This window comes from Pipistrellus kuhlii, unplaced genomic scaffold (genome assembly GCF_014108245.1).
Source record: "Pipistrellus kuhlii isolate mPipKuh1 unplaced genomic scaffold, mPipKuh1.p scaffold_m20_p_5, whole genome shotgun sequence".
Taxonomy (NCBI): Eukaryota; Metazoa; Chordata; class Mammalia; order Chiroptera; family Vespertilionidae; genus Pipistrellus; species Pipistrellus kuhlii.
In genome coordinates, this window is record NW_023425551.1 from 79,045,989 (window position 1) to 79,073,814 (window position 27,826).

The following is a 27,826-nucleotide window of genomic DNA, read 5'->3' on the forward strand; positions in this document are numbered from 1 at the left end:
TAATTTACATCATTTGATTAATACAGCACTTAAGGGAAACAACGAGCATAGTGAATTATCCAACCAAAAGGAACCGGCTGTATATTGTTACAAAAAATAAAAACCTCACCTTGTTCCCAGTACAGAGAGACAGACCATTGTAACACAGGACCACAGAGCCGCACACCCAGCTGGCAAACACTGTGGGTCTGGAATTCCTTCCCCAACCACATTACATCAGCTTGACACATCTGTAAAACATCTTCCCTGCAGTCAGACCCTGAGGATCAGGCCCGGGAGGCGCCCGCCACCGGCCAGCATCTAGCTCCCCCCCGAAGGCACTGGTAAGAGAACACAGCCCGCGGCCCTGGTGCTGCCTCAGCGGGCAAGGTCTCTGGCCTGTCCAGGGAGGGGGACCAGGAGCCTAAGTGCTGAGAACTCAGCCAGGCGGCCGAGGGAGGGGGAAAGAGCAGGGGGAAGAGCCAAAAGATAAAATGGAGAAGCATGACTTTAGGAGAAACCGTTTCAATTGTAATCCACTCCAGCCTGGCATCGCCGAGACCCTGAGAGCCACGGGCGCTGGGCAAGTTCACTTCTTGAGTGCGATTTGAGGCTATTTGACCTTCTCTCAGTGGTCCTCGAGTCGTTCGTTCTGTTTGGGAAACGGCAATGACTTCTTTCATCAGCCATGGTGTCCCTGACAGCACGGGGTGGTGCGGCCGGGAAGACGGACGAGGGCCCAGCAGAGGATGGCTGTGAGGCTGGGCCGCAGAGGGGGTCGCTGTGCATGTGAGGGGGGCACCATCCAGTCCTCGCTGGGAGCGTGGCCTTGAGGCTGCGGGGCCAAAAGACCTGGCGGAGCCCAGTCTCTCCCAAACGGGTACTGGCAGAGCGCTGGCCAGCAGCTGGCTCACACAGGCATGCACAGGGCAGGGAACCAAGTAGCCAACCCCTGGAAAGTGGTTCCATTGTTTTTTAAAAAATAATTATTTCCTCCTGTCAATCCGGTCTTCACCTCCAAACCGTTCCTCCGCACCGCGTTCCTATGGCTCTGCGAGGGCGGTCGCGTCACAGAGGACCAGCGGCTGGACCCCTCTGGCTACAACGTAGATCTTCCAGTGGGCGGCACCGGCATAGCCTGCAAGGGGAACAGCAACGCAGCGTGTGAACACCTACAAAGCCAGGCGCATCGTGCTCTGTGGTGTTCCAGGCCCTCCTGCATAAATGTGCCCGGTCATTATCATTCTCTGTACCCTGGCACCAGCAGGAGCCACTCTGAACCAGCTCCATTGCTGCCTCACCTGGGGACTGAACGCCAATCCCACAGGTTCCCATCGGCAGGTGCTCTGATGAGCGGGTGCTGGGCACCAATTCCTGCGCACTGAGCTCACCATTTTCAGCGAGAAGACCGGACTGGCTGAGGGGGAGGGGTCCCCCACTAGATTTTCCTGAGACTTCTACAACATGGCCTCATTACAGAACATCCAGATTGACCCAGCCAGCGTTCCCTAAACTGTAAGAAGTCCAAGGAAAATGGGTTCTGTGTGGCCAAGTTTGAGAAACACTAGATTCCTCCAGGGTTTTCGGAGCCTTTTGTACAGAATGTGCACTGTGTATTGCCAAGCCTGGCATTTCCCGAAGTCTACTGACCAAAGGACCCATCTCCCAGGGCCTTTCGGGGGGGCGCCTGCTCCTGCCGGTCCTGAGTGGCCTGGAGAACCCTTAGGAAACACTCACCAGAACCATCTGAGCGGGCGGAAAGGTGACCGACACCCCCCACCACGTCAGTGCTCTGCTCTCCTGATGGAAATGTCCTCCTCACCTGTAAATGAGAGCCCCGGGCAGCCCCGAGCCTCTGCCTGGGGCGTCAGAAAGCTCACCGCGCAGGGACTGCACAGTCCGGGGGGTGAGGCTCACAGCGCCTGACCCTACGTCACCCTTGAAAACGGCCCCCTCCCAGGTTCCTGGTGGTCTGTCCCCTTGTCCCCTTCCCCTTAACCCTCACAGGACAATGCTTATCATGTCATCACGTCCAAAAGCCGAGAAGCTGCTGTCACGCTGCCATTCCTAAGGGTCCCCGAGCTGCTCAAGATGCCACCTGTCCTCAACCCTCCACTGTAGGGCCTGCTCTTGGGTCCTCACTTGTAACTGAGCGGCTGCAGCCAGGCGTCTGCTGCTGCCACTGCTCAGGTGCCCACTGTCCTCCCTGCCTTCTCCCAGGCATGCACGTCCTCTTGTTCTCTTCAGTCTCCTGTCCCGTGGCTGGCCTTTTGTGGGCACTGCCAACCTCAGGCCGTTCCACCTGGTCTTTGGCCGCCCAGTCACAGCTCGGCAGGCATCAGGCCCTGGATTTCAGGCTAGCCTGGACTATGTCCACTGGACCTGCTGCTCAAAGCTTCTCTGACCTCTGCCAGGCACCCATTCCTTCTTCTCCCCTCATCCTATGGCTGGCATTCTAGATGCTAGTGGGAGCCGGGGGCCTGGAGTTTGGATAACTAAGGTGTTTCTGCAGGTGTCTGAACTGTCAGGATTTGTAGAGCGTAAGACAGACTCTGAATGCACAACTACACTCTCCCAGCGCCAAGCGCGCAGGCCCGTGCAGCCGTCACGCCTCACAGGAAGATAGCTCCAGGACATTTCCACACAGGAACCTCCCTCTGCAGAACTCCCAGGGCCAGGCCAGCTGCGCTCCATCTCAGTCAATGGTTAACTGAGGCAATTTCATTTTTCTATTTCTAAACTGAAATCAAAGCTATGTAACCTGGCTTAAAACCTGGCACACTTCCCAGTGCGCACACGTCCTCCAAAGGCGGTGAGGTTTCTGGAGCCCCGGGTTTTCTGAAAAGGTAAGTTAGAGAAATCAGCTGGGAAACTGGGCGGGGCTCTGCCAGGGCCTCCGGGCCGCCCCTGGGCTTTGTGAGGCAGGAAAGACGGGGTGGGGGGGGGGGGGGGGCGCGCAATGGGGTCCTTGCTGAGTTATTTGCTTCTGCCAAGAAAACTCTAACAACACTGATTGCTATAGACAGCAGTTGATTTAAACCTGTTTCCCTGGAACCAACTTCTAGAATCTACTGCACAGAACAAGTCACAGTGGGGAAATCATGGAGCCGAGGGTGAGTCATGGCTGTGAGTGTGAGGCTGTGACCTGCCGGTGGGACCCACCCGGGGGATGAGACGCCTGTGCAGCTGCTGCCCTTACATGCTGCTTGCACTGCATTGTTATATTAGCAAAATGGCACCGAAAGGGCTTTCCTGGAATCTGGGATTGAATCTCCCTGACCTGACTGCTGAACGAGACACTAAGACTGTGGCTTTCTTTGCTTACCTGCCGGTGGGCCCTGGGTGGCACCTCTCCTCCCGGTCTCACTCCCCTCAGCTGTACATAAAGGCCTGCTCTCAATATCTGCATGACCCTGCCTAACCTGGACACACAAGACCTTCCCTCCTGCCACGTTTTCTCATTAGTTGTTCCATTTAAGCCTAAATATTGACCTATTAGTAAAAAATGCTATTCTTGACTCTACTTAATTGATCTTTGTGAAGGCAATATTTAATCCTTACACTATTTTTTGAGTTCAACACTGAAAAAGTCCCGGGGCCCCGCCTACCGATGTCGCCGGGCGCCAGCGGCACGGCCATGGAGTGGCAGTGTCTGCGGCACTGGAAGGGCGGGATGAGCTGCAGCATGGCCTCCCCGCTGCCGAGGGCGAACAGGTCATGCATCCGATGCATCTGGAGTAAACACAGGGAGAAAAGGAAGGAAAAGAAAACAGTAAAACCCAGGGGTGTGGGAGATTCATGCACAAACATCCACACACACGGCTCTGAGTTCCCTAGCAGCCTAAGCTAAAAGGAAAACAGAACCAATAACACAATTCACAATCACATCCAAATGAGAAAAACAAACTAGTTTCTTTAAAGCATGGCATCTCTCAGTGTTGAGACCAGGGTAAAAATTGCTTCTAACAGCTCCCATAGAGACACTGAATTAAGTGGGGCCTCAACAATCGCCCTATAGTAGAAATGGCACAAGCTTCATAATTTACAACTATTTCTAGTCACAACTTCAAAGTAGGTCAAAGGCGAAATATCTAACTGCAATTTCACGAAAGTCTAGCAAAGGCCAATACATGTTGGTCTAAGAATGCAATCTTCTGAGGCACTAGTTTGATCCAGACTTTTAAACTATCAGATGTCTATATATATCCTTTGGGCAATGGAATATTCCTTTTTACTGACAAAATGTTTTGATGAGAACCAAAGAGTGGCAAGTTCAATTTTACACTTTCTGGCAAGACCCAGGTGAGCAGGTATGTCATGTTACTGACTGAAAGCTAATGGCAGTAAGATTGGCCTCTGATGTTGAAAACCAAGGAGGCCACCAGGTTATGCACCTGCAGAGGCAATGGCTACACTTCTGAGGGAGCACTACTGCCACCATAGGCATGGCATGCACCCTGCTGGGTGCCAGGCACAGTTGCAAACCCTGGGCCACCTAATAGGACAAAGGGAGAGGCTGATCTGGCTCACCGAGGTGAGAGAGAACCCCTCGCCTCCCCTCCCAGCCCTGCCCATCTGGGAAACCCTCCAGATGGCCACATAAAGCAGGGACCTGAAGTCTGACTTTCCTCTTCACCGCCTGGGGCCTCCAGAGTCTTAGATCTTTGCCCATCTTCTCTTGTCCCCAACCCTGGTCTCCCTGTTGCTCCCACAGGCCCTGGCCATGACTGATTCCATGTCTACACGAGAGCCATTCCAACTGTTGCTGTAGTGACAGGAGGAGGACCAGGGGGGGTCTGGTGTCTTGAGCTGCCTGCAACTGACTGGTCCCAGCAGAAGCCCTGACACCTGCACTCTTGAAAAATCCCTGAAGACCAACATCAGGTGGATGTTCTAGTATTTCTTTCATATCAGCCTGTGGGGGCGGGACCATGACCTTCCGCACCCAGGATGGGAAGAAGCGGACACCAGGGCGGAGCAGGCCAGCGGTGGGCAACAATGTGGAAGGGGGCAGGGACCTGGAACTCCTCACGTCTTCCCCCAGTGCAATCAAATCTCCACTTCTGAAACCCAAGGCTCCTGCAGACACGGGGCTTCCAGGCCCAGGGCCCAGGGACACGGACAACAGGGTGGAGTCGCAAGGCGTCTCGAGCCCGGGCCAGGGTGGGGAACAGATGCTCCAAGAAACCAGACTCAGGATTTTTGCCTATTTGGGCCACTCCCCTTCCCAAAACATCTTGAGAACCATAACAAGATGACTCTGATAGGCGGCTGAGTAACTCTGTATTTACCACTGTGGCTGGCTCATGGGTTCCTGTTAAGTAGGCTGATGAAAGTAACTTTAGATTCAAGTGGGAAAAGCAAGATAAAGATAAAGGCCCTCGCCCAGAATGATATCCTAATTACGAAGATGAAATCATACGAGGGCCCCGAGTCCAGCCAGCGACAGGATAAACGTCTTTAAAATCAAGGAAGAGCCCAGCACCTCCACCCTACTGCTGGCAGACAGAAGAGCTTACTCCTAGACACAAGGATTGTTTTTCTAGGCTTTGAAATTCCTTTAACACGATTCAGCAAATTGGGAGCCAATAGTATCAGGAGGTTGAAGACACAACCCAGAGTTGGTAGGGGTCACAGTTTGCAAAATTTAATTTTTTTACTGAGTAAAAATTCATGATTTTAATTTTTTCAAACCAATCCAGGCTCAAAAACCTTCCTCAGGAATGAGACTCAACAGAAGAGCAATTCAGAGACAAGTGAGCCTACACCGACACAGCACAGCTCTGCCGAGGCTGGTGGAGGGGAAGTGAGGGGTCGGGTTCCCTGGGCTGAGGTGAGAGGTGCAGCCCCTAAGCTGGGCTGCCGGCCTCGGGCGCGTGCCGTCCACCATTTAGTCCCCAAACCTCTCCATGCTCCCAAGCTTTTTGCTTCTCCAGTTCTCTACCTGAGGCTCCTCCTCCATTTCTGGGGAAAGCCAACCTGGGAGCGCGGGTGGGAAGAGCCCTCCTATGAACTTACCATGTCCTTGATTTACTCTCGCTAGGGCTGTTTCCTTAACTACAAGATGAGTGACCAGAACTATGAATTCACATACTGTTCTCTTATAGCTGCCTGCTTTCTACTTTGAGGTAGAGAAGTCAGACTAATTCGGGTTCTATGTACTTAAACGCAGAAGCGTGGCTTCCGGAAGGGAGACTTGCAGGAGGCAGACTCTCCATAGCCTGTCTTCCTAAAGGAGCAGGCTGCCCAGTCTCCTGGCTACCAGGGAGGGTGTCCCTGCAATTCGCCCCCAAAGCTGATGTGCAGGGAAGGCCTTGATTATGTCATCGGCCCAGGTCCCAAAGGAGGAAAGTTCTCGATCTCAGTTCTCTCAAAATTTCCTACCTTACTGCCCACAATAGGTTCTGGCTGAAGAAAGAAGCACTTTTTCAAGGAGGCGTCTTTTGGAAATGGGAGGTGGGTGAAAACAGGAAAGAGCTCACGTAAAATGTGTGATCTGTTCAGAGGTCTTCTCCTATAAAAGTTTGGAAGAGAAAAAAGTTATTAAACTGGGCAAGCCAGCCTCCGGCTAACATAGAGCTGAGCGGGGTGGGAAAACTGTGGGTGGTGGGCAAAGAGGAAAACTATCAGGATAATATCGTAAGTATTGGGTCCATGAAGAACAGTCATGCCAAATCAATTAACTGTAACATGTACACGCACACACACAAACTCCACAGCCACGATGTGTCCATGTGGGTGGGTGTTTATAAAATCCAGCTAAAACAACATATAGAGGAAGGGAGGAAACAATCCATTCATTCTATCTTGGAAAAGAGACTGAAGTACTAACAAGCCAAGTGGGAGAGGAGACCGAGGGAGGAGGAAGCAGCAAACATCGCGAGCCCTCTCCGGCAGCGGAGTGCCATGCACTGGGAAGCCTGACTAGCTTGTTCAACTGAGTCACTGATCACGAAAGAAACAGCAAATTTAACGAAAAGCAGAAGCACCGAGAAATTACCCAACAGAAAGCCTGAAAGCAATGTTCCTTCCCTGTGGAGGGTTCTAGATCAGCGGCTGCCAACCTTTCGGACCTCAAGGACCACCATGGTCCTCAGACCACTGGTTGGCGACCGCTGTTCTAGCTGGAAACTGGCTTTCCTTTTCTTTCTAGACAGCACCCCAAGACATGGATCATGTCTTCTGTAGGACACAGGGAGGAACGGGGGCAAATCTGAGTTTCAGTCCCAACTGGGTGACCTCTCTGATTGCCACTTCTCTGATCTGAAGGTGACAATGACAATCCCTACTTCCCAGAGCTATTCTGAGCATCACCACTGAGCAATGGACACTACGCACCAAGGCACGCTGCCTGGCACAGAGCGTGCTGGGGAATGCAGCCTCCCTCCCATTCTTCGCGCTCTCTTCAGCCCTCAACGCTCAGGACCCACGCTGCAGAAACACAATGCTCAACACAGACTTAGAAATAAACCATGACTCTATCAGGCAGCCCTGGCGTCCACCCAGGCTGTCACTCCTCCGGACACCTCTCTTCACTCGCCCCTTTCTCTCATCACTGGCTTGTTCACACTGAGCTCCTGCGTGCTCTCTGACTTGCACAGTTCTGCAAGGTATCTGCAGTGTTGACACTTGGGCTGTCCCTTCCCACACACACACAGGCCAAGCGCCCTTCTGACACTCACCACGGATAAGGAAATGGGAACCACCGGTGAGGAAAGCAGCGCCACCACTTGGCAAAAAACCCTTCCTCGAAGCCTTCTGTCACCTCAGGGTACTGGCACACAAAATGCTGAATGTCCTCCGACAACAGGGGCCGTTCCGTCTTGGCAAGGCCAAAAACAAAAGCAAAGCAGAATTATTTCCCAGGAAAGCTTGACGGTTTCTGCTATTAAAAGGGTAGTCAATCAGTGGGAGAATCCGCCTCTAGCTCACCTTGATCACCAGAGGATGGAGTCTCTCAAATTCCTTTGGGACATCTTCCAGGAGCACTAACTTGAGGGGTAATTTCTGGGCACAACCAGTGCAGTTGGCAGGGATAAGGTCTGACTCATTCTGCTCACGGTCGTTTGTCCACCAGGGGTCAAAATCTGAGCAAGGAAGAGGCAGATACAGGAAGAACACAGCAGATAAATCCAACAGGCCAGCAATGAAGGAGGAAGGAAAGATACTAAGAATTTTTAAAGCTGACAATGGCAACCTCTGAGAAGGAGCAGAGTGTGGGGAGGAGGGTAGTTGTGGAGACAGCGCGGGAAGGAGAGGTACTTTACCCTGCAGACTCTTCTACACTTTATGGGAAGTATTTCTCTAACGTGTACACGTATTTCCTAAGCCAAACTAACAAATGAAGCTGAAAAGGAAGACACTCAGTGGCATGGGGTGGAGATGTAGTTCCTCTACCTTTTAAAAAATGTTTTTATTTCAGAGAGAAAGATCAATGAAGAGAGAATCGTCCATGGGCTGCCTCCTGCTGCCCCACACTAGGGGGGTCAAGCCTGTAACCCAGGCATGTGCCCTGACGGGGAACTGAACTGGGACCTTTTAGTCCTCAAGCCAATGCTCTACCCACTGGGCACCACCGGCCTGGGCTCCTCTACATTTTCTAACCTGAGCGCACACGTGTGAACCGTCTACCGCACACGGGGGAGGGGCTGGCAGAGAGGGTCCCACCATCAGGGAGGAGTCCCGTTGCGTGTCTTCTCAGCACTCTGAATGTGTGCCTAGACCCTTGGTTCGCAAGCCCAAATGGAGGCCAGGCTGGCTCCAGGAATGAGTGAGAAAAGGGTGCAGAGAGGAGGGATGGAGGGGAGACAGGACATCTCTGGAGTAAAGTGAATTGACTAGCCCAGCTCAGAAGGGGGTAGGGGTACTATCCATGGTTTCTCCCGCCAGGACTGCAGGTGGGTCAAAGGAAGAGTGCCCTCCTGGGCCCTGATGTGAGTACTGGGTGGCCGCTGCCTGCAGGGCTGGCTCTGCTGCTGCACAGCGCTTCCCAGGTTCCCTCTGTTCCTCCCTCCGCACGCCTGTTTACAACCTCACTGTGCTACTTGTTTGCTTTTTGTCCCATTCTGGGCTTTACGTGTGTGCTCTGAGATATGTGTTTGTGATAAACTCCAATTTGAATCCAAAAGGTTCCACGAGATGATTTCTGATGCAAACCCAATGGAAACCAGCTCAGGAGGGCGCCCAGAACAAAGACAGCACAAAGCCAACGTGGCTAAGCTGTGCTGTCGGCTCTCTACACGACAAGCGCACTGGGAGCCTGACTCCTGACCACACAGCATGTGGCCCTGCAGTGCCCTGTCCTTGTTTCCTCAGGCGGCAGTAGCTGTGGAGGACACCCGTCAGGGGAAGCCTGCCTGTGTTCTCAGCACGTCTCCAGGGCACCCGGCAGCTGCCACCCCCCTCTCCTGTCTCACCTGTGGAGGTCACCAGCCAGAGGCCTATGCCCCTCACCCAGGGGCCTCTGTCCCTCACCAGTCGCCGGGAGCCTTGGGGCAGCTGAAACCCTTTGGTGGCACCTGAGGCTGCAAAGTTATAGTTTTTTTCCCCCCCTTCAAGAATACTTTTAAATATTCCTTATCAGAGGCCAAATATGATGGATTTAAAAAAAAAAATTTTTTTACATTATTATTATGCTTTTTGGGTTTTTTTTTTGTTGATTTCAGAAAGGAAGAGGAGAGAGCTAGAAATATCAATGATGAGAGAGAATCATTGACTGGTTGCTTCCTGCATGCCCCCTACTGGGGATCGCTCCTGCAATATGGGCATGTGCCCTTGACCGGAATCAAACCTGGGAACCTTCAGTCCACAGGCCGACGCCCTATCTATCCACTGAACTAAACCAGTTAGGACAATATGATGGATTCTTGCCATCATACAAGAACTCTGGGTAATGGACATACGTGAGGCATACATAATCATGACAACATGTCACAATTACATAGCATTTCAGTTTCCAGAGTACCGGTGAGGGAAGGAGGGAGGGGAAGGGGAACTAATGTGGGAAGCCAGGCCCTGTGCCAGTCACTTCCATGCGCTGGGTTACTTTTTACCGTGTGATCACTGAGGAGATGAGCACACCGAGAGTGAGGGAGAGAGTGCGGTGGGGAGAGCACAGAGGATGCAGGTGGGGGGGGGGGGCGGGATAAGAGGACAGGGGCTCTGAGGGTCCTGTAATGAGGGTCCGAGGGCTTGGAGAGCCTGAAGCCCTTGAGACTGTACTGAAAGCAAAACAAGGAACCACCACAGGCCTGAGAGGAGGCATCCTGGCTGTGCCTGGGCTGTCCCAGAGAGCGGGGCTGGGCAGAGGGAGATGGGCTGTACTCTGGTTTGTCCCGTTAGGCGGCTTGTATGGTGACGAGGGGTGACATATAGTGAGTCTAAGTGGAGGCAGTAGGCTTGGGAGGAAGAGGGGCCTCCTGGGCAGGGATGACCCATCTGTAGGTCTAAGCAGCACCGCGGCCTGTCCGCGAGGCGGGCTCTGCCCGCAGCTCCGCCCTGGGGGAGCAGCGACTCAGAAGGCAGAGACCTGAAGGTTTTCTTCACGTTTGGGGCCTGAGGAGGCAGGAGTGGAGGGAAAGGGCTCGTTTTGCTCTCTCTGTGGAGATACCATATTAAGACAACAGCAGCAGCTTTCCTGAGACACAGTCCAGTGGCTTTCAGTATATTCATAGTGTAACCAGCACCATCATCCAACACCCCGAAAGGAAACGCTGCTGCTAGTAGTCCCTTCCCATCCCAACCCCTCCTGCCAGCCCTGAGCATGCATTAGCCCGTTCTGGTATTTCACAGAAATGGAATCTACATTGTGTGTCTGACTCCTTCAACTTAGTGTCATGCTGCAGAAACCAGTTTGGCTCAGTGGATAGAGTGTCGGTCTGCTGACTGAAAGGTCCCAGGTTCGACTCTGGTCAAGGGCATGTACGTTGGTTGCGGGCACATCCCCAGTAGGGGGTGAGCAGGAGGCAGCTGGTCAATGATTCTCTCCCACTGATGCTTCTAGCTCTCTATCCCTCTCCCTTCCTCTGTGAAAAATCAATAAAATAAAATATATTAAAAAAAAACACACCTTAGTGTCATGTTTTCAAGGTTCACCCATGTGATAGCCCATATCAGTTCTTCATTGTCTATTGCCGAGTGGCACTCTTTACACAGAGAGACTGAATTTCATTTATTCATCCGTAAGTTGCTGGACATTTCTACTTTGGGGCTATTATGAATAATGCTCTTATAAACATTTGCGTGCAAATTTTTGGGTGGGCAAATGTTTTCAGTTCTCTCGTGTACATACCTAGGAGTGGAATTACTAGGTCATTTGCTTACTCTGTGTTTAACTTTTTGAGCAACTGCCAAACCGTGCGCCAAAGCAGCTGTGCTATTTTACGTTCCAGTCAGGAATGGATGAGGGTTCCAATTCCTCACATCCTTGGCAACACTTCTTATTGTCTGTCTTTTTGTTACAGCCATCCCCGTGTGCATGAAGTGCCTTCTCACTGTGGTGTTGGTTTGCATTTCCATGATGACTACTGATGAGCATCTTTTAGATGCATATTCGTTATCTGTGTATCTTTTTTGGAGAAATGCCTGTTCAAATTTTTTGCCCATTTTTAATTGGATTATCTGCCTTTCTATTATTGAATCATGAGTTGTAGATAATAAATTCTTGAAAGAGAAAAAAATATGAGGAAATGGCTTTACCAGATGTAAAAACGCAGTGGCATTCTATAAAGCTAGTATAAGTAGTAAAGTCAACCCTCAGTGCCCAGCAGCTCCTGTCGCCTAACTCCCCGAGACGCATGTGTAACCCAATCGATGCTCCAGGGCCTACGAGTCACCCACACACGTGCAGAGCAGCAACCCCAGCCGAGGGGGACCAGGACCCTCTTTCTGTCTCACCTCTCCCACTATAAACAAACGTCCTTTTCACCGTTACTTAGGGCCACGTTTTCTGCAGTTCTGTCAGTGATTTTACTGTTTAAAATGGCCCCAAGGCTGTGAGGGGGCGGAGGAGTAGGGGAACTCTCTGTACTTTCTGCTCAATTTTGCTGTGAACCTGAAACTGCTCTAAAAAAATAGTTTGTAAGAATAATGAAAAAAATGTCCCTGAGCCAAGTGCTAAGTACCGTCTAGTGTCCCTAAGTACAGGCTGTGATGTGCCTTTCAGAGAAAAGACATGTGTTGGATCAACTTTGTTCAGGCAAGAGTTATAGTGCTGTGGACTGAGTTCAATGTTAATGAACCAACACTATAAAATAGGCGTCTTTACACAGAAACACACAGAAATCAAGGTCTGCATTGATCAGCTGATGATGTGGCCAGAGGCTTCAGGCACCTGCCTCTATTTCCCCTGGGGGTGTGGGTCAGTGTTCACTGATTCGGTGTTTGCAGGGATTTTACAGACCGTGACTACAGCACACAAGGAGAACCGGCTGCATGATCCCATAAAGGGACAGACAAAACACTTGATAAAACAGAACAAAGATGTGGCAAGAGATCTATAAAATATTTAATTCATGACCAAGGTCAATCTTAATTCACTGAATAAAGGATGGATTCAGTAAGTCATATTGGGACAAGCGGTTATCTATTTGGAAGAAAGTAAAGTTTAATCCTTACCTTTCATTATACACTGAAATAAATTCTATATAAACTAAATATATAAGTGGAGAAAACAAAATTTTAAAAATGGAAAATAATTAGGGGAAAATATGAGATGATTTTTATAATTTGGGGAGGCAAAAAGGCTTCTTATATGCAAGGCATAAGTCAAGATGCAAAATGCCAGATTTAATCAGTATTTGCATATAAGAAATATAAGAGGTGAAAAATTAATATCTTTCATACATAATGAACTCCTATTTGATAAAAAATGTTTAAATGGGCAAAGAAAATGAACACATAATCCACAGAAAAATAAATATAAATGACCTATCAAACATGAAAAGACATCCAACATCATTAATAAAGAAATGCAACTTAAAACGAGATACAATTCTTCAGTTTTCTAACTGGCAAAATGATGTCAATATCCAGTGTTGATCAACTCATGCAAGTTTATGAAGACAATTTGGTAGTTAGTATTGATTAAAATGTTAAACTGTGCATGCCCTTTGATTCAGCCATTCCACTTCCAAGAATCGCTCTAATAGCAATAACAGTGTATGTGTAGAAAGGTCAGTGTATATGAACGTCCCATTTTTTATAACAGCCAAAAAACATACCCACTGGTAACTTTAATTATGGAATATTCACAGAATGAAATATGAAATCTTAAAAATGTATACACTGGGTTGAACAGAGCCCCCCAATCGCATGTCCTCTGGAACCTCAGAATGTAACCACATTTGGGAGTAAGAGCTTTGCAGATGTAATTAAGACAAGGTCGTACTGAAGTTGGATGGGTGCTAGTCCAATCTAAATGGGGTCCTTGCAAAAAGAGAGGACATGCAGACACACACACAGGGAAGAGGCAGAGCTACCACAGAGAAGGAACGCCAAGGATCGCTGGCAACTGCCAGACGCAAGAAGAAGGATTCCTCCCCAGAGACTTCAAGAGGGAACATGGCTCTCCCGATACCTTGATTTTGGACTTCTAGCCTTCAGGACTGTGAGAGCATGAATTTCTGTTGTTTTAGTCACTAGCCCGTGGCACTGTGTTATGGCAACCTTAGAAACTAATATAATGTGTCTAGCCAAAAATAGGTACATAAGCCTTTTTCTGTGTGCACGAATCAAAAAGTATTTTATATTTATGTATGGTAAGTGTATCTATCTGTACAGTCATGGAAAAACTCAAGGATGTATATAAAATTATTACCAGTGGAAAAGAAAAATTATTACCAGGGTTGTTTGAGTGGAGGAGTTAGAGCAATAGAGACAAGGAATTTTACTTTATTAAAAGTATATTTTGAAAAATGAAAATCTTATACCTCTTTACTTGTATGTAAGTGTTTTCTAAATAATAATGTCTTCGGATATGGAAAAGTTAACCTTAGTGTCAACTTTGAAATGTAGAGTCCGGTCACCTCAGAGGCAAGAACGGGGGTCTGTGGCCAGGCTGGTGCCAGCAGAGGTGGGGAAAGGATCCCTGTAAGGGTTAGCTATGCCACACATATGAATTAGAGGAGCCCACATTTCAAGAAGAGCCACTTCCCTGGCTGGGTAGTTCCTCTGGGTAGAGCATCTTCCTCATACACCACGGATGCAGGTTCAATCGCTGGTCAGGGCACACACAAGAATCAACTAATGAATGCCTAAATAAGAGGAACAACCAATCAATGCTTCTCTCTTGCGCGCGCGCGCGCACTCTCTCTCTCTCTCTCTCTCTCTCTCTCTCTCTCTCTCTCTCTCTCTCTTCCTCTCTCTCAATGTCTCTAAAGAAGAAGAGCTACTTTTGATTTCTCTGCAACCTTGAGATCTCCAAGGTGGACAGAGAAGGTGCTTATATTGGGTGGAAAAGGGCTGAGGAACGGCCAGGCAGTGAAGTGTCTGGGTGCTGGGGACAATTGGGATTCTTCCTCCCCTTGTCGTAAGACCCCCCCAAGAGGAAAGAGACAAGTGTCCAGACTCCAACCTGGCCTCCATCTACCTGAAAAGGCTTTATCTGATCTCTATACAACTGGCTGGAGCCATCACACCAAAGAGGAAGCAAGACCCACCCTGGACAGCAGCCAACAGCACCCAGCAGACATCGCGCCCGCCCAGCAGCGCCATGCCGCCTCTCCCTTCTCACCAGCCCGCTTTCCACCCTCTCTGCTTGCAACACAGGACACATAGGCCAGTGGAAGTTGGACAGCAACTTCCTAACTTCCTTTTAATTTCCAAGGCTTCTTTACTGCAGACAGCCTCCTTATATAGCTATTTTATATGTTATAAAGGTATGACAGACAAGTGAAATGTCCATTTAAGAGTTCAATAAAACTCATGACCTGTATTCCAACTTCACATCATGAGTTGGAATCATTTCAGTTTGAGACACAGAAAGTCTCTGAGACAAAACATGGCCCAGAGCTAAGAAAGGCAGAAACAGGAACCTCCCAGCCTTCTCTGCAAGCTGGGCAGAAAAGTGTGGAAAAGCGGTGGCCAAGGCCGGCCAGGAGTCCTGGTGCCTGAGGGCAGGCTGCCTCGCTGTGGATAACCATAACATGGCCTGGAATTCGGAGTGGACAGAGTCCTTTTACACGGATTATTAACCTGAGAAAAGTGTGTGGGGGAGATGGAGGTGGGGAGGGGACCCTTCTTTCCAGGACAAAAACCTCCCTCTGGGTAAAAAGGACAGGAAAGAAAGGCACAGAGCCAAGGCTAGCTCCCCAAGAGCAGGAGGACTGTCCTGCTTTCTTCACTGCTCTGCTGAGAACAGTGCCTGGCATACAGTGAGGTCTCAGTACACATTCACTGAATGAATGAATGAATGAATGAATGAAACCTTGAATTTTCAGAAGCTTTTACAATTAAGTCCACGGGGAGAAAAATCAAATGAGCAAGTCTGAATTTGGAAAAACTCAAAATGAGTATTAAATAAATATAGCTTCTAGATTTCTATGATTACAAATGCACTCAAGAAAAGCCTGCAAAGCCCACAACAAAGTTCCTGTGCCTTTCACTGGTGCATGCGCAGTGTTTAATCAGGCTGCTCTCCAGCCGCTCCTTTTCTTAGCACCTCTTCTGCAATCCTGGGCAGGAGGCAGGATGAAGACCTGACACTGCAGGCGCCCTAGGCCAGGTCCCTGCATGAGTGGCAGTGAACCCAGAGCCATTTTCATCATGGATGGAAGGAACCAAATAAATCACTTTGCTAACCGCCTTGCCTCCAGAAAGCAATGCATTTGAGCCATTCCAAACCACAGAGTTCCTCTATTTTCATGAGTTCTCCTTGTATAAAAAAGTCTCTAAATGCGAGATTTTAGGTAAGTTAGTCAATCCCATTGGTATATCAGTTTTCTTGTCTCTGAAGAACATAGAAACAATAACTACTCTTTGTGACTGTTGTGAAGTCTGAGAAAATACATGGCCCAGTGCCTGATACACAGTAATGCTTGATGGAGCTGGTATGCTCACCTCAAGGAATGCTTTATTCTTTTATCTGAAAAAGAGTAAGGCGTGGCCTGAGACCTTTTGTCGTGGGCACTGGCCTGGACTCGGTCTGAGCAGGTCTCAGTCCTGAGTGAATGCACCATCTGCTATGCCCGCACTCCTGGGCGTGTCAGCCTCCCTGACAGCGCCCGGCGCATCAGCTCCGGGACCAGTGCTGACACTGAGATGCACTTTCTCCTCGTGTGTGAGAAGGCACCCTGCTCCTCAGTATGAAAAGGTGTTCATAATTAAAGACTGCAAACGCCCAACATAAACAAAATCACTGGGCCTGGCATGCTGGCATCCGGCTTGACGGGGTGGATACAACTGGCAGTGAGCGTGGTGCGATGGGAAGAATGCTACACCACAGTTCAAGTGCTGGTTTGCCACTTTTAGCTGGGTAACAAGTTACTTCACCTCTCTGGCCCCCGTGTCCTCTTTATAAAGCGGGGACATGTACTAGATCAGTTCCTTGATTAAAAGTTCCTTTTTGGCTCCAAGACAGTGACTCCATGGAAGGGTTAAAGCCAAGAGAATGGCTGCTGGCAGGGTCAAAGTGGACATGAAGGGGACTAAGAACAGAAGGGAAAACCATGGGTTAGTAAGTGAAAGGATTAAGCCAAACAGTAAGTCAAACAGCCCCTATGACGGCGCAGACAGGGAGGAGGACGAGCTGGGTTGGATGCCCAGGAAAAGAGTGGTTCAGACAGATTCTAAAGGACCAGTAACTTGGAGGACTGCTTATCTTTGGACTTGTAGTACCAGTAAGAGCCTTTTCTTTAGGGACTTGGGGGCTGAAGGAAAGCATCTGCTGAGCTGAGGGAGAAAGAGTGTAGAACTCCCAAATCAAACTCTATTGTTCGGGTACTGTGTAGCTATAAACTATCGTACCAGATGTTAAGAGCTCAAACTCTGAAGATGGGCTGTCTGCATTCAAATTAGGGTTCCATTACCTAACTACCTTGGGACCTTCGGCAAGTACCTCAGTGTCTTCATCTGTTAAATAGGCATAAAACCAGAACCTATCTCATAGGACTATCATGAAGATGAACCAATACATAGAAAGCCCTCTGAACAGGGCCTGGCATCTGGCCGGCTTGTTTGTTTCCTGCTGCAACAAGGGATGCTTACATGGCTCACCACAGGCCCTGCATGCTCCTCAAGAGGAGTGAGGGGCAAGCTTTCCTGCCCAAGGCTGAAAGCTAGAAAAAGAACCTCATTTCTGTTGCCTTCTATTTCCCGGGAGGAGTCGAGACGAAAAACGACCAGTGTCAGGAGGACACTGACCACTTTCCTCACAGCTCCTGCTGCCCCGTCCTTCACAGGAGCACCGGATGACCCTGGGAAAGCTGACAGGCCAGCCCTTAAGGAAGCCATGCTCTCCAGGCCTCTCCACGGCACTCCCCTCCACGTTTACTTTAGAGTAGGGGTGTCGAACTCAATCAGAGAAGGGGCCAAAATCTAAAATCCAGCCTAAATCGAGGGCTGAATGGTTTACTGAACAGTCATAAACTGTCATTGTGATGGAAACGCAGCGGAGTGCAGTGATGACAGCTTGGTGCGGGCCACATTGCAAGGCCTGGCGGGACGGATTTGGCCCGCGGGCCTTGTGTTTGACACATGTGCTTTAGAGGGACTCCCACGTAATCCAAACCGAAAGGCATTGTGTTTTGGTAGCACAACATTACAGATGACAATTTAACATTTTTACTCTTTGGGTCTTCTCAAATTAATTCTCCCCAATATATTTCTAGTTGCCCCTTATATAACGTCACGTTCTTAAGTTTCCTTCCAGATGCTCAGCAAACGCTGTTAGTTTACAAGTCTACCGCTTCCCAGAATCATCACACATGGGAAAATACGGTGCGTCAACATCCATGTTACAAGTGAAAGCAGCCCTCGAACAGAATCAACAACATTTTAAGACCTAGCCACACCCTTCCAACACTCTTTTTTTATAACTGAGCTCCAAGGACTCATTTTACTTCCATCTGCAAGGCAAAATATTTATTTGGAGTGAACCAAAAAATCAGGGTTGTTGACAAGACTCTAACATTTTTTTTTTTTTTTTTTAAATTTTAAAACGCTGATTTAGAAAATGAGCAATCATTGTCTACTGACTATTATTCTTAACTCAACAGTCTACGGAGATTCACTATAGGACAGAGAGAAAGACCGTAACTGCCATCACCTTTGCCCTAAAATCCACTGACTTCATCTCCTGTGCCCATGGGCAGAGATGCTTCTCAGGGCCGGGAGGGGAAGAAAGGAGAGGAGCTGGGCGTCTGAGGATCAGCACAGATCGGCCTGACTGAAGGGATCCGCTGGCTTTCCCCCATGTGCTCTGGACTTTCCTGCTCAGAGTTAAAAACTTCATGTTTTTTGAGCTTTGTTGATGACACTTCAAAAACAACCTTCCCAATAAATACAGGAAGTTATATTTGAAATTTAAAACTCTAAGCATGTGAGCTAATTTAAAACAACAACTACAACTCACAAGCCCAAGGTTTTGATTTATGATGTTCCCTTCCTCTGATTTTGATATAATTTTGGAAATCTTTCCGTGATTTCCTCAAGTGTACAACAAAAGATTTCTAAGGAGACCAAGCCAAGGGATGATTTTTACGACTTATTAGGTCTTGCTTAAAGACTGGTATTATGACTATTGTCCTGGCCAGTGTGAGTTAGTTGGGCGTTGTCCCATGCACTGAAGGGTTATGGGTTTGATTTCTGATCAGGGCACATGCCCAGGTTGTGGGTTCGATCCCTAGTTGGAGTGTGCACAGGAGGCAACTGATGGATGTTTCTCTCTCTCGTCCTCCCTCCCTCCCTCTCTTTGCTCTAACCACTGAGCAACCATCCAGGGCCCAGGCAAGTTTCTTAATCTCTCTGGGTCTTAGTTTCTCAATCTGCAAAATGGAGAAAATAAAATCTATCCCATAGAACTTTAGTGCATATTGAATTAAGTGAGACAATACAGGAAAAGTGTCCCTCATGAGATGTCAATAAATGTTACTTCCTTTCCTAACATGCATCGTCAAGAAGGCTGTATCTCATACGTAGTAAACACAGCATCTACCTGGAAAGGATCTGTCTTCATCGCCCCCATGCAGAGGAACTCCCTTATTTTCTGGCATATATTTCTTGGTAATGGGCAAGGACATCAGCCGGATGTGATGGACGAGTGAGCGCCAGGTATACGCTCCAGAAAGCACTGGTTCAGGTTGTAATGGGCTGAAAGGTTGAATCACAAAGTAGGCAGTGAGCAAGATTAATCCCAGGGTTGCAAGGACCTACAAGGAAAGACAGGGAAATTATTAGTACTTATCCCAGCAAATAAAATACTTTAATGCCAAGAAAATAACAGGCCTCATCTACTATTAGTGCTTTAAGGACTAATCCATTTTCATAAATAAGCCATTTATATTCACTTTTTAAAGCACTTAAAAGTCTGAGAACCAAGAGGACTGCATGGCTCACCAAGCTGCTATCATATAACCAGGGGTATGTCCACCACTAAAAATACACACAAATATAATTTAAATATAAATACACAGCTTTCATTTAAGACAGTTAACAAAATACTCAAATTTCCTCGTAACACATGTTAACAAGAGCGAAGGCCAAGGTTCGACAGTGTAATCAGGCACAGTATACTGGGGGAGAAAGTTGAAGGCTTTGTGCTCTATCTAAGTGTTGCCAAGTCAGAAGCCATTCTTACCTTATACACAGCTGTAAGGAGAGGGTTCTGGTGGGGCCCCCTCTGAGGTTCATTCTTTTCCAGCAGCTGTCTGATAAATTTTTCAATTGCCTTCTCGGACATGCCGCATTGATGGCCTGTCTGTCTCACCAAATCAACAGTCTCTGAAAGTTTGTCATAAATGCTGATCTCATTGGCAGCAAGATCCATGTCTTCCAATGCAAAATCCCTGAGGGAGAGAAAATAAATGTAAAGAGAAAGATAGTTTCTTTAAATTTCTCTCTCCTCAAAGCTGCTTGCTTTAGAACTGTTTTTTGACTGTCCGTGGGAAAGAACTGGTTCTGTGCTTTTCCCAGTCCACTGCAGGCCAGTACTTCTATAAAGTACAATGACGATATGAGACAAGGTTAAGTTGCCAAGCAAGTTTTTTTGTATGGCTCAAATGTAGGCTGGTAACAAATGGTTTACAAACAAAATACTTTGAGGAGCACTGGCCTAGAGCCCAATAAATCCCGAGGTGGACTCTGAAACATCAGTGCCATCCAAAATGACTTCTGAATCTCTTCACAAAAGATCTGCTGGTGGTAATTTACTAAAATAAAAAGAAATGGAATGTGGAGAATGTTGTTATCAATTATTTCTTTCCATTAATACCAGATAGACCAGTGAAACAAACAAACAAACTTCCAAGGCCGAAAGGCTTTTTGTAAGTGACTTTTATTAAGACTAAAAGGCCAGCTAAAAGGAAGACCAGTCTTGGGGCATGGAGTTTAAACCCCCAGCAGCATAACTGGGTGGAAGAGACAGCACACGGCTTGTCCAGAGTTTTGCAAGCATTTTTATCAAGCAGGGGGACGGGAAGAAGAAAGAGGTGGTCTGGAAGAAGCTTACATTAACTATGAGCAAAGGGATGGGAGAGGGGGAGGGAGCCAGTTCTGGGACAGTGGCAGAGTCTACATACAGAAGCGTGCGCTCTTGCAGACTGGCTGTGGCAATAATCTGAAAACAACAAGCGAGGCTCCTGGACTGTCAGGGTAGCCTGACTAAAATAATCTGTGCAAGCCGAAACCGGTTTGACTCAGTGGATAGAGCGTGGGTCTGCGGACTGAAAGGTCCCAGGTTCGATTCCGGTCTAGGGCATGTACCTTGATTGTGGGCCCATCCCCAGTAGGGGGTGTGCAAGATCGATGTTTCTCTCTCATCGATGTTTCTAACTCTCTATCCCTCTCTCTTCCTCTCTGTAAAAAATCAATAAAGTATATTTTTAAAAAAAGAAAAGAAAAAGTTTGGCAGTGCCTCAAGCAAGCAGGGGATAATGTTCATTTAAATACACAAAAATAAATTACCCAATAATACCTAGTCAAACTCCATTAAAGCTCATTAGACCAGAAAAGAGAGCAGAGGGAATTCTAGGGGGGGAAAAAATTCAGTAAAGCTTTTTAAAGTGTAGGAGATGGGGCAAATGTAGGTATACCCCAGGCAGAAGAGAACATCACATGGGTGAATCCTTAGGACAGAGTGCTGGTAAGGCTGAAAGGAGGACCAATTGTCATCATTTCTGATGGCTGCTTTACAACTTTTGTAAATCTCCGCCCATTTTTGATACACATAAAAATCTACTAAACTCCCAGTTTAAATCGCAAAAGCAATAGTTTCTTTTTTTGAAATTCAAATATACAATGATGTTACGATACTGAATATATTTCTGCAATCTGCTCATCCTTCCCTGATATTCTTTTTAAAAAATGTTTTCATTGATTTCTGAGAGCAAGGGAGAGGGAGAGAGAAACATCAATGATGAGAAAGAATCACTGATCGGCTGCCTCCTGCACGCCCCCTACTGGGGATGGAGCCTGCAGCCCGGGCATGTGCCTGACCATGAAAGGAACCATGACCTCCTGGTTCATGGGTCAGTGCTCAGCCACTGAGCAACACCAGGCAGGCCTTCTTCCCTGACAGTCTAACACCAGGCCCAAAGTTAATGGAAAGGTACTTATAATTTAGTGAAATTGATAATAAGCCCTCCTTTTGACTTCCATTAGGTCAGTGGTTCTCAACTAGGTGCAATTCTGCCCCTGGAGGGCCTTAGGACAGTCTGGAGACATTTTAATTGTTACACTTGAGGGATACTACTGGCATCTAGTGGATATGAGGTTAAACAACAAAAATCTTCTCTCTAAGTCAGGGTTTCATACTATCAGAGCAGCTCCCTCCCTGTGATCTAGTGAAAGTCAGCCTTCAATCGTAAGAGTCTGGCCCAGTGGATAGAGCGTGGGCCTGAGGACTGAAGGGCCCTGGGTTAAATTCTGGTCAAGGGCACGTACCTTGGTTGTAGGTTCAATCTCTAGCCATGGACAGGGGGTGTGTGGTAAGTAACCAACCAATGTGTCTCTCTCACATTGATGTCTCTCTCTCTGTCTATCCCTTCCCTTCCACTCTCTCTAAAAATCAATGGAAAAGTATCCTTGGATGAGGATAAACAAAGTTTGTATGAAAATAAAATAATATCCCTTCAAAAAAATCAAACACAAAGTCTTGGCTATGTACCAAGTATAAGGGGAATGAGTGAAATCAGCTGCAGGCTTGAGGGCAGAAAGGTCTAGAAGGGGAAGTTCCGAAGAATGACTCTGACTCTTAACAGTGCCTAACACCTGCAAGGGCACAGCAGGGACACGAATAGCGGCACACAAAGCCAAGTTTCCCGCACGCACACCTGGACATGCTGGCTGTCAGCACCTCTGGGAGGGACCCAGGGCCAGAGGTTTTCAAACCGCTTCCTGCTGACCAGAGACACACCCCCAACTAGGAGACACTGCTTTGAAACAGTTTTCAACTACGGGTGATTCTACTCCCCAGGGACGTTCGGTGATATCTGAGGATTTTGTTTGTCAAAACTGAGGGGGTACTACTGGCATCCAGTGGGTAAAGACTAACCATCCTACAATGCACAGGCAGACCCCGCAACAAGGAACTGTCCTGCTCAAAACATTAAGAGAAACTGAGGTTGCAAAATCCTGCTTTCAAGAGGCCTGCGGGAGGGAAGCCAGGGAGCACTTCAAGAACAGGAGGAAGAAAGTGACAGCTCTGACGAAATGTTCCCCACAATTCCCTCTGGGTCTCAGTCTAGGAAAACACAGGGCAGAGGTGTAACAGAATGACTGATGGAACATATTAATATAAATGTTTGCTTAAAAGCAGGAAACAGGTTAAAAGGTCAGATTAATGGGAACCTCTCCTTTGCCGTATTTAATAGAGTGATACAAATATGCCCTAAATACTGATATGACATCAGCCTGGAGGTTCTCAGCTTGTAAACTAAGCAGATATGACAGCTAGGCAACTCTAAGAGGCAATTATGATTCATCTAGTTAAAAGCACAAAAGGGGAAACACTAGAGTTGAGAAATAAAGTTTCAAAAACCCATCTAAATATGTCCCAATCTTCAACAATGTGAGCAATATCCAGAGTAATATTACATTTTGTTTTTCCCCTACTAGGTTCTTTAGTATTATGCTAGCTACAAAGCATGCTAATCCATTCTTTAGTATTATGAATATATTCTATTATATTTTGTCCAATGATTCCCATTAATTTTCCCTCTACTACAGGGGAATAAATGGGACCTTTGAATTATAATAAAAACCACTAAAAAATATACATCTACACCATGGAATACTATGCCGCTATAAAAAAAAGAAGGAACTTTTACCATTTGCAGCAGCATGGATGAAACTAGAGAGCATTATGCTAAGCAAAACAAGCCAGTTGGAGAAAGATAAATATCACATGATCTCACTTATATGTGGGATATAATGATCAACATAATTTGATAGATCCAGAGACAAATGATAGGGGAGGGGGGGTTAGAGAGCAACCAAAGGACTTGTATGCGTGCACATTAGCATATCCAATGGACACAGGCACTGAGACGTGGGGGCTTGCCTGGCGTGGGAATGGCTTGAGGGGGAGGTCAACCAGGGAAAAGAAGACCTATGTAAAACTTTAGACAATAAAAAAACACACTAAAACTAGCAAACATCTTTAAAGAAAAATAATTATAAAATATAACTTTTTAAAAGAGTAGCAGCTTAAAGCTGCAATAAGTACTTAAAATTCATAGTCGAGAGAATTTTACTTTTTCACATTCTCGTCATCACTTGCCTCTGATGGCCCCTTTCTGGCCATCTCCTCCCAAAGAGATTGAAGAGCCTGGTACTTTTTTCACTCTCTGAAAATAAGCCTTTCCATTATTCTCCCAACTTTTTATGTTGAACATTTCAAGCCTCAGAAAAACTGAAATAGCACAATGAACATCTGTACGTCCTTAGCTTCACCATTTGTTAACACTTGGCCAGATTTGTTTTCTGTCTGTTTTTGTTTTTATCAGAACCATTTGAAAGTTAGTTGCGACATATCACTTCTAAATGTTTCAGCATGCATCTCCTAAGAATAAGGACATTATTATATAGTACATTAAGCATTATTATCATACCTATTAAAGTTGATAATTTTCTAATATTATCTAACTAGAGGCCCGGTGCACAAAATTCGTGCATGGGGGAGTGTTCCTCAACCCATCCTGCACCTTCTCAAATCTGGCATTCCTCTCACAATCCAGGACTGCTGTCTTCTAACTGCTCACCTGACTGATTGCCCCTAACCACTCCCCTGCCAGCCTGATTGATGCCTAACTGCTCCCCTGCCAGCCCAATTGCCCCTGCCAGCCTGGTCACCTTCAACTGCCCCTCCCCTGAAGGCCTCATCACCCCCAACTGCCCTCCCCTGCCAGCCAGGACCCCTCCCCTGCCAGCCTGGTTGCCCCTAACTTCCCCTCCTTGTCAACCTGATTGCCAGGCCTGGTCCCCCCCAAAATGCCCTCTCCTGCAAGCCTGGTTGCTCCCAACTGCCCTTCTCTGCTGGCCATCTTTGACCACATGGGGGCAGCCATCTTATGTGAGGCACAAGGGTCAATTTGCATATTACCTCTTTATTATATAGGATATCCACGTTTCATATCTTTTTGCTTTTGTACACTTAAGCGAAAACTATGCAGGCCAGACAGGAGTGGCAATAAATATTCAAAGTGATGAATAGCAAGAACCTACAACCAAGATTACTCTATCCGGCAAAGTTATTCAGATTGGAAGGTTAGATAAAGAGCTTCACAGATAAGAAAGAGCTAAAGGAGTTCATCACCACCAAACCAGTATTATATGAAATGCGGAAAGGTTCTCTTCAAGAAGAGGAAAAAGAAGAAAAAAATAAAGACAAAAATTATGAACAACAAATACATATCAACAAGTGAACCTAGCCGAAACTGGTTTGGCTCAGTGGATAGAGCGTCGGCCTGCGGACTGAGGGGTCCCAGGTTCGATTCCGGTCAAGGGCATGTGCCTTGGTTTCGGGCACATCCCCAGTGGGGTGTGTGCAAGAGGCAGCTGATTGATGATTCTCTCTCATCAATGTTTCTAACTCTCTATCCCTATCTCTTCCTCTCTGTAAAAAATCAATAAAATATATTTTTTTAAAAAACAAGTGAACCTAAAAATCAAGTGAATTAAAAATCTGATGAACAGAATAAACTGGTGAATATAATAGAATCAGAGGCATAGAAAGGGAGTGGACTGATAATTCCCAGTGGAAAGGGGTATAGGAGGTGCAGGAAGAGACTGGACAAAAATCATGGATGAGGACAGTGAGGGGAGAGGTAGGGCAGAGGGTGGGGTGGGAACCAGGTAGAGGGGAGCTATGGGGGGGGGGGGAAGGAGAAACTATTGCAACAATCTGAACAATAATGATTTATTAAATTAAAAAAAAAAGTTTTTCCATCCTAAGCGGCCTTTTAGGATATTAACTTAAATTGGTCAAAGCATCTTTGACCCTCCCTGGCTTTCCTGCCCTAAAAGTTTGAGATGAAAAAGGTTGCTTCAGGAAGACCATTGTTTTCTAGGCTGCCTAGCAAAAATGTACATATGTTGTATTCTTCCTTAATTACCTGCAAATTGCTCATTCTTACTTTTGAAATCTAAGATTCCACCCCTCCCCCTCTCCTAGTTCAAAATGACAAATATATCACTGTCTTTGAGAATTTCATGCTTATGTAAATTCCCTGTTCACATGTACTAACATGTTTATTTTCTGCTCAGCCACTGTGGTTCAGTGGTTGAGCACCAACCCATGAAAAAGAAGGTCAGGGTTCAATTCCCAGGCAGGACATACGTCAGGGTTTTGGGCTGGATCCCCAATGGGATGTGTGCAGGAGGCAGGGGATCAATGATTATCTCTTATCATTGATGTTTCTCTCTCTCCCTCTCCCTTCCTCTAAAATAAATTTTAAAAATGTTTATTTTCTCCTATTAATCTGATTCAGATGGGAAAACTTAGGAGATGGGAGGGAAAATATTATTTTATAGTTTCTATTATAGCCCCCACAATTTTAAAGTTGAATTTAGGTTAAGCCATGTTGTTCCTTTGAGAGAAATTGTGAAAACTCAAATGCAAGTTAATTTATTAAGGGAGACATATGTTCATGGACAATTCCACCATGGGAACAACCACATGAGCAACCAGATAAAGTCTTAATCGTATACTGGAGTAGTCTCTATTATAAGGTGAGGACAAAGCTATGTGGGCTCTTATTGGACCAGAAAAAGTGTGGCTTGCAGGGTGACTGGCCGTCAGAATACTATGGAACACCAGGAAGCCAATTTCCCTGCGCTGGAAGGCGATGACAACAGCTCAGGTCAATGAACCAAGTCATACATATTCCTAGTGTCCTCTTTAACAACTAGAAAGATGGTTCCGAGGGGGGCTGAAAAGAATCTAATCTCAATATACAAAAAAAATATTGTATATGTATATATATTAGAAATCTGTCAAAGGGCAGGGAAACCTCGACTTCGCTAGCACCTCTCATGTGTTGGACACTCCAGTGAGGCCTGGGAGACAAGCCCAAGCAGGGCGACTCGCTTTGCTCCCTCCGGGAGAACCAAGGGAAGCGGGGCGGCGTCTTAAGGGAGTGGGTCCGGGGGAGGGGGGAGAAAGGGGGTGTCGTCAGGGGATGCTGTCGGTCTGCAAAACTCCAGAGGCTCAAACAAGAGGTCAGCGAAGGGGCAAGAGGGGTCGGTAGCGGCAGGGGAGGGGCTGCGCGAGGATGTCACAGAGGGCGCGGCAGAGACAGGTCACGGAGCCACCTTCCCCACCCGGCCTTGGGCCCCTGACACTCACATACGTGGCCCGCGCCTCTCGGGCTCCTCCCGCCTCGGGGACCGCAGCCGCCGGGCGAGAAAGGGAAACCGATAACTTCCTGCTTCCGGCGCGCAACCCGGAAGCGACTCCAAGCTACAGGCGCGGCCGCACGCCTAGAGTAGCTCCGCCCGACTCAACACGTCAGATGCTGCGATTCCTCTCGCGAGATCTGAAGAGTGGGGTTCGCGCTCCCCCTGGCGTTCAGTTCTTCCTCCTTAATGCTTTCCGACTCGGGCTTGGTTCATTGACCAGTCTTCCTCACCTGCGCTAACATGGGTTCATTCAACAAGCATTTGTGAACCCCCTACTGCATGCCAGGCAAGGTGATAGGCACTAAGGGAGGGATAAGTAAATGGAGAGCAGGCCCGTACATCCGGAGCTTCTAGTCTAAAAAAGAGAAGGACAAACAGGTAACTCAAATTTACACCTGGCCCACTCAGTTTAAAAAAAAATTATTTTAGAGAGATGAAGGGAGAGAGCCAGAGAAACACCTGATGTGAGAGAGAAACATCAATTGGTTGCTTATTGCACGTGTCCTGACCTGGTTTGAATCACCACCAACTGAGCCACACTACCCGCCAAGGCTCAATATTTTTTAGGTCTACTCTGCCAGACATTGCTAAGCACTTTATATTCGGGAAACCGCCTCAACAACCTTATGACACAAATAGCCCCACAACATTCTCACACCAACCAAGTTCACGTTTATGAAAAGGTTAGCCTGCTGAGATTATCTATATAAAAACTGGTGGGATCATGACGTGAACCCAGGCTCCTTACCTTGCCCTGTTTTTAGTGCTAAAGAGCTTAGCTGCTTTCTATAGGATA

At 47.3% G+C, this 27,826-nt stretch overlaps 1 protein-coding gene across 1 annotated transcript; it reads right to left on the minus strand.

Moving 5' to 3' along the window:
* CUNH6orf89 (chromosome unknown C6orf89 homolog) lies at nucleotides 1-27,136 on the minus strand. Its single transcript, XM_036413585.2, has 8 exons — nucleotides 26,978-27,136; nucleotides 19,772-19,979; nucleotides 19,130-19,343; nucleotides 7,912-8,066; nucleotides 7,662-7,801; nucleotides 6,364-6,493; nucleotides 3,588-3,711; nucleotides 1-1,117 (listed from the first exon to the last, which is right to left on the minus strand). Coding segments are annotated over exons 1-8 (1,068 nt in total). The 5' UTR covers nucleotides 26,980-27,136; the 3' UTR covers nucleotides 1-1,022.
* Nucleotides 27,137-27,826: the final 690 nt, after the last annotated feature.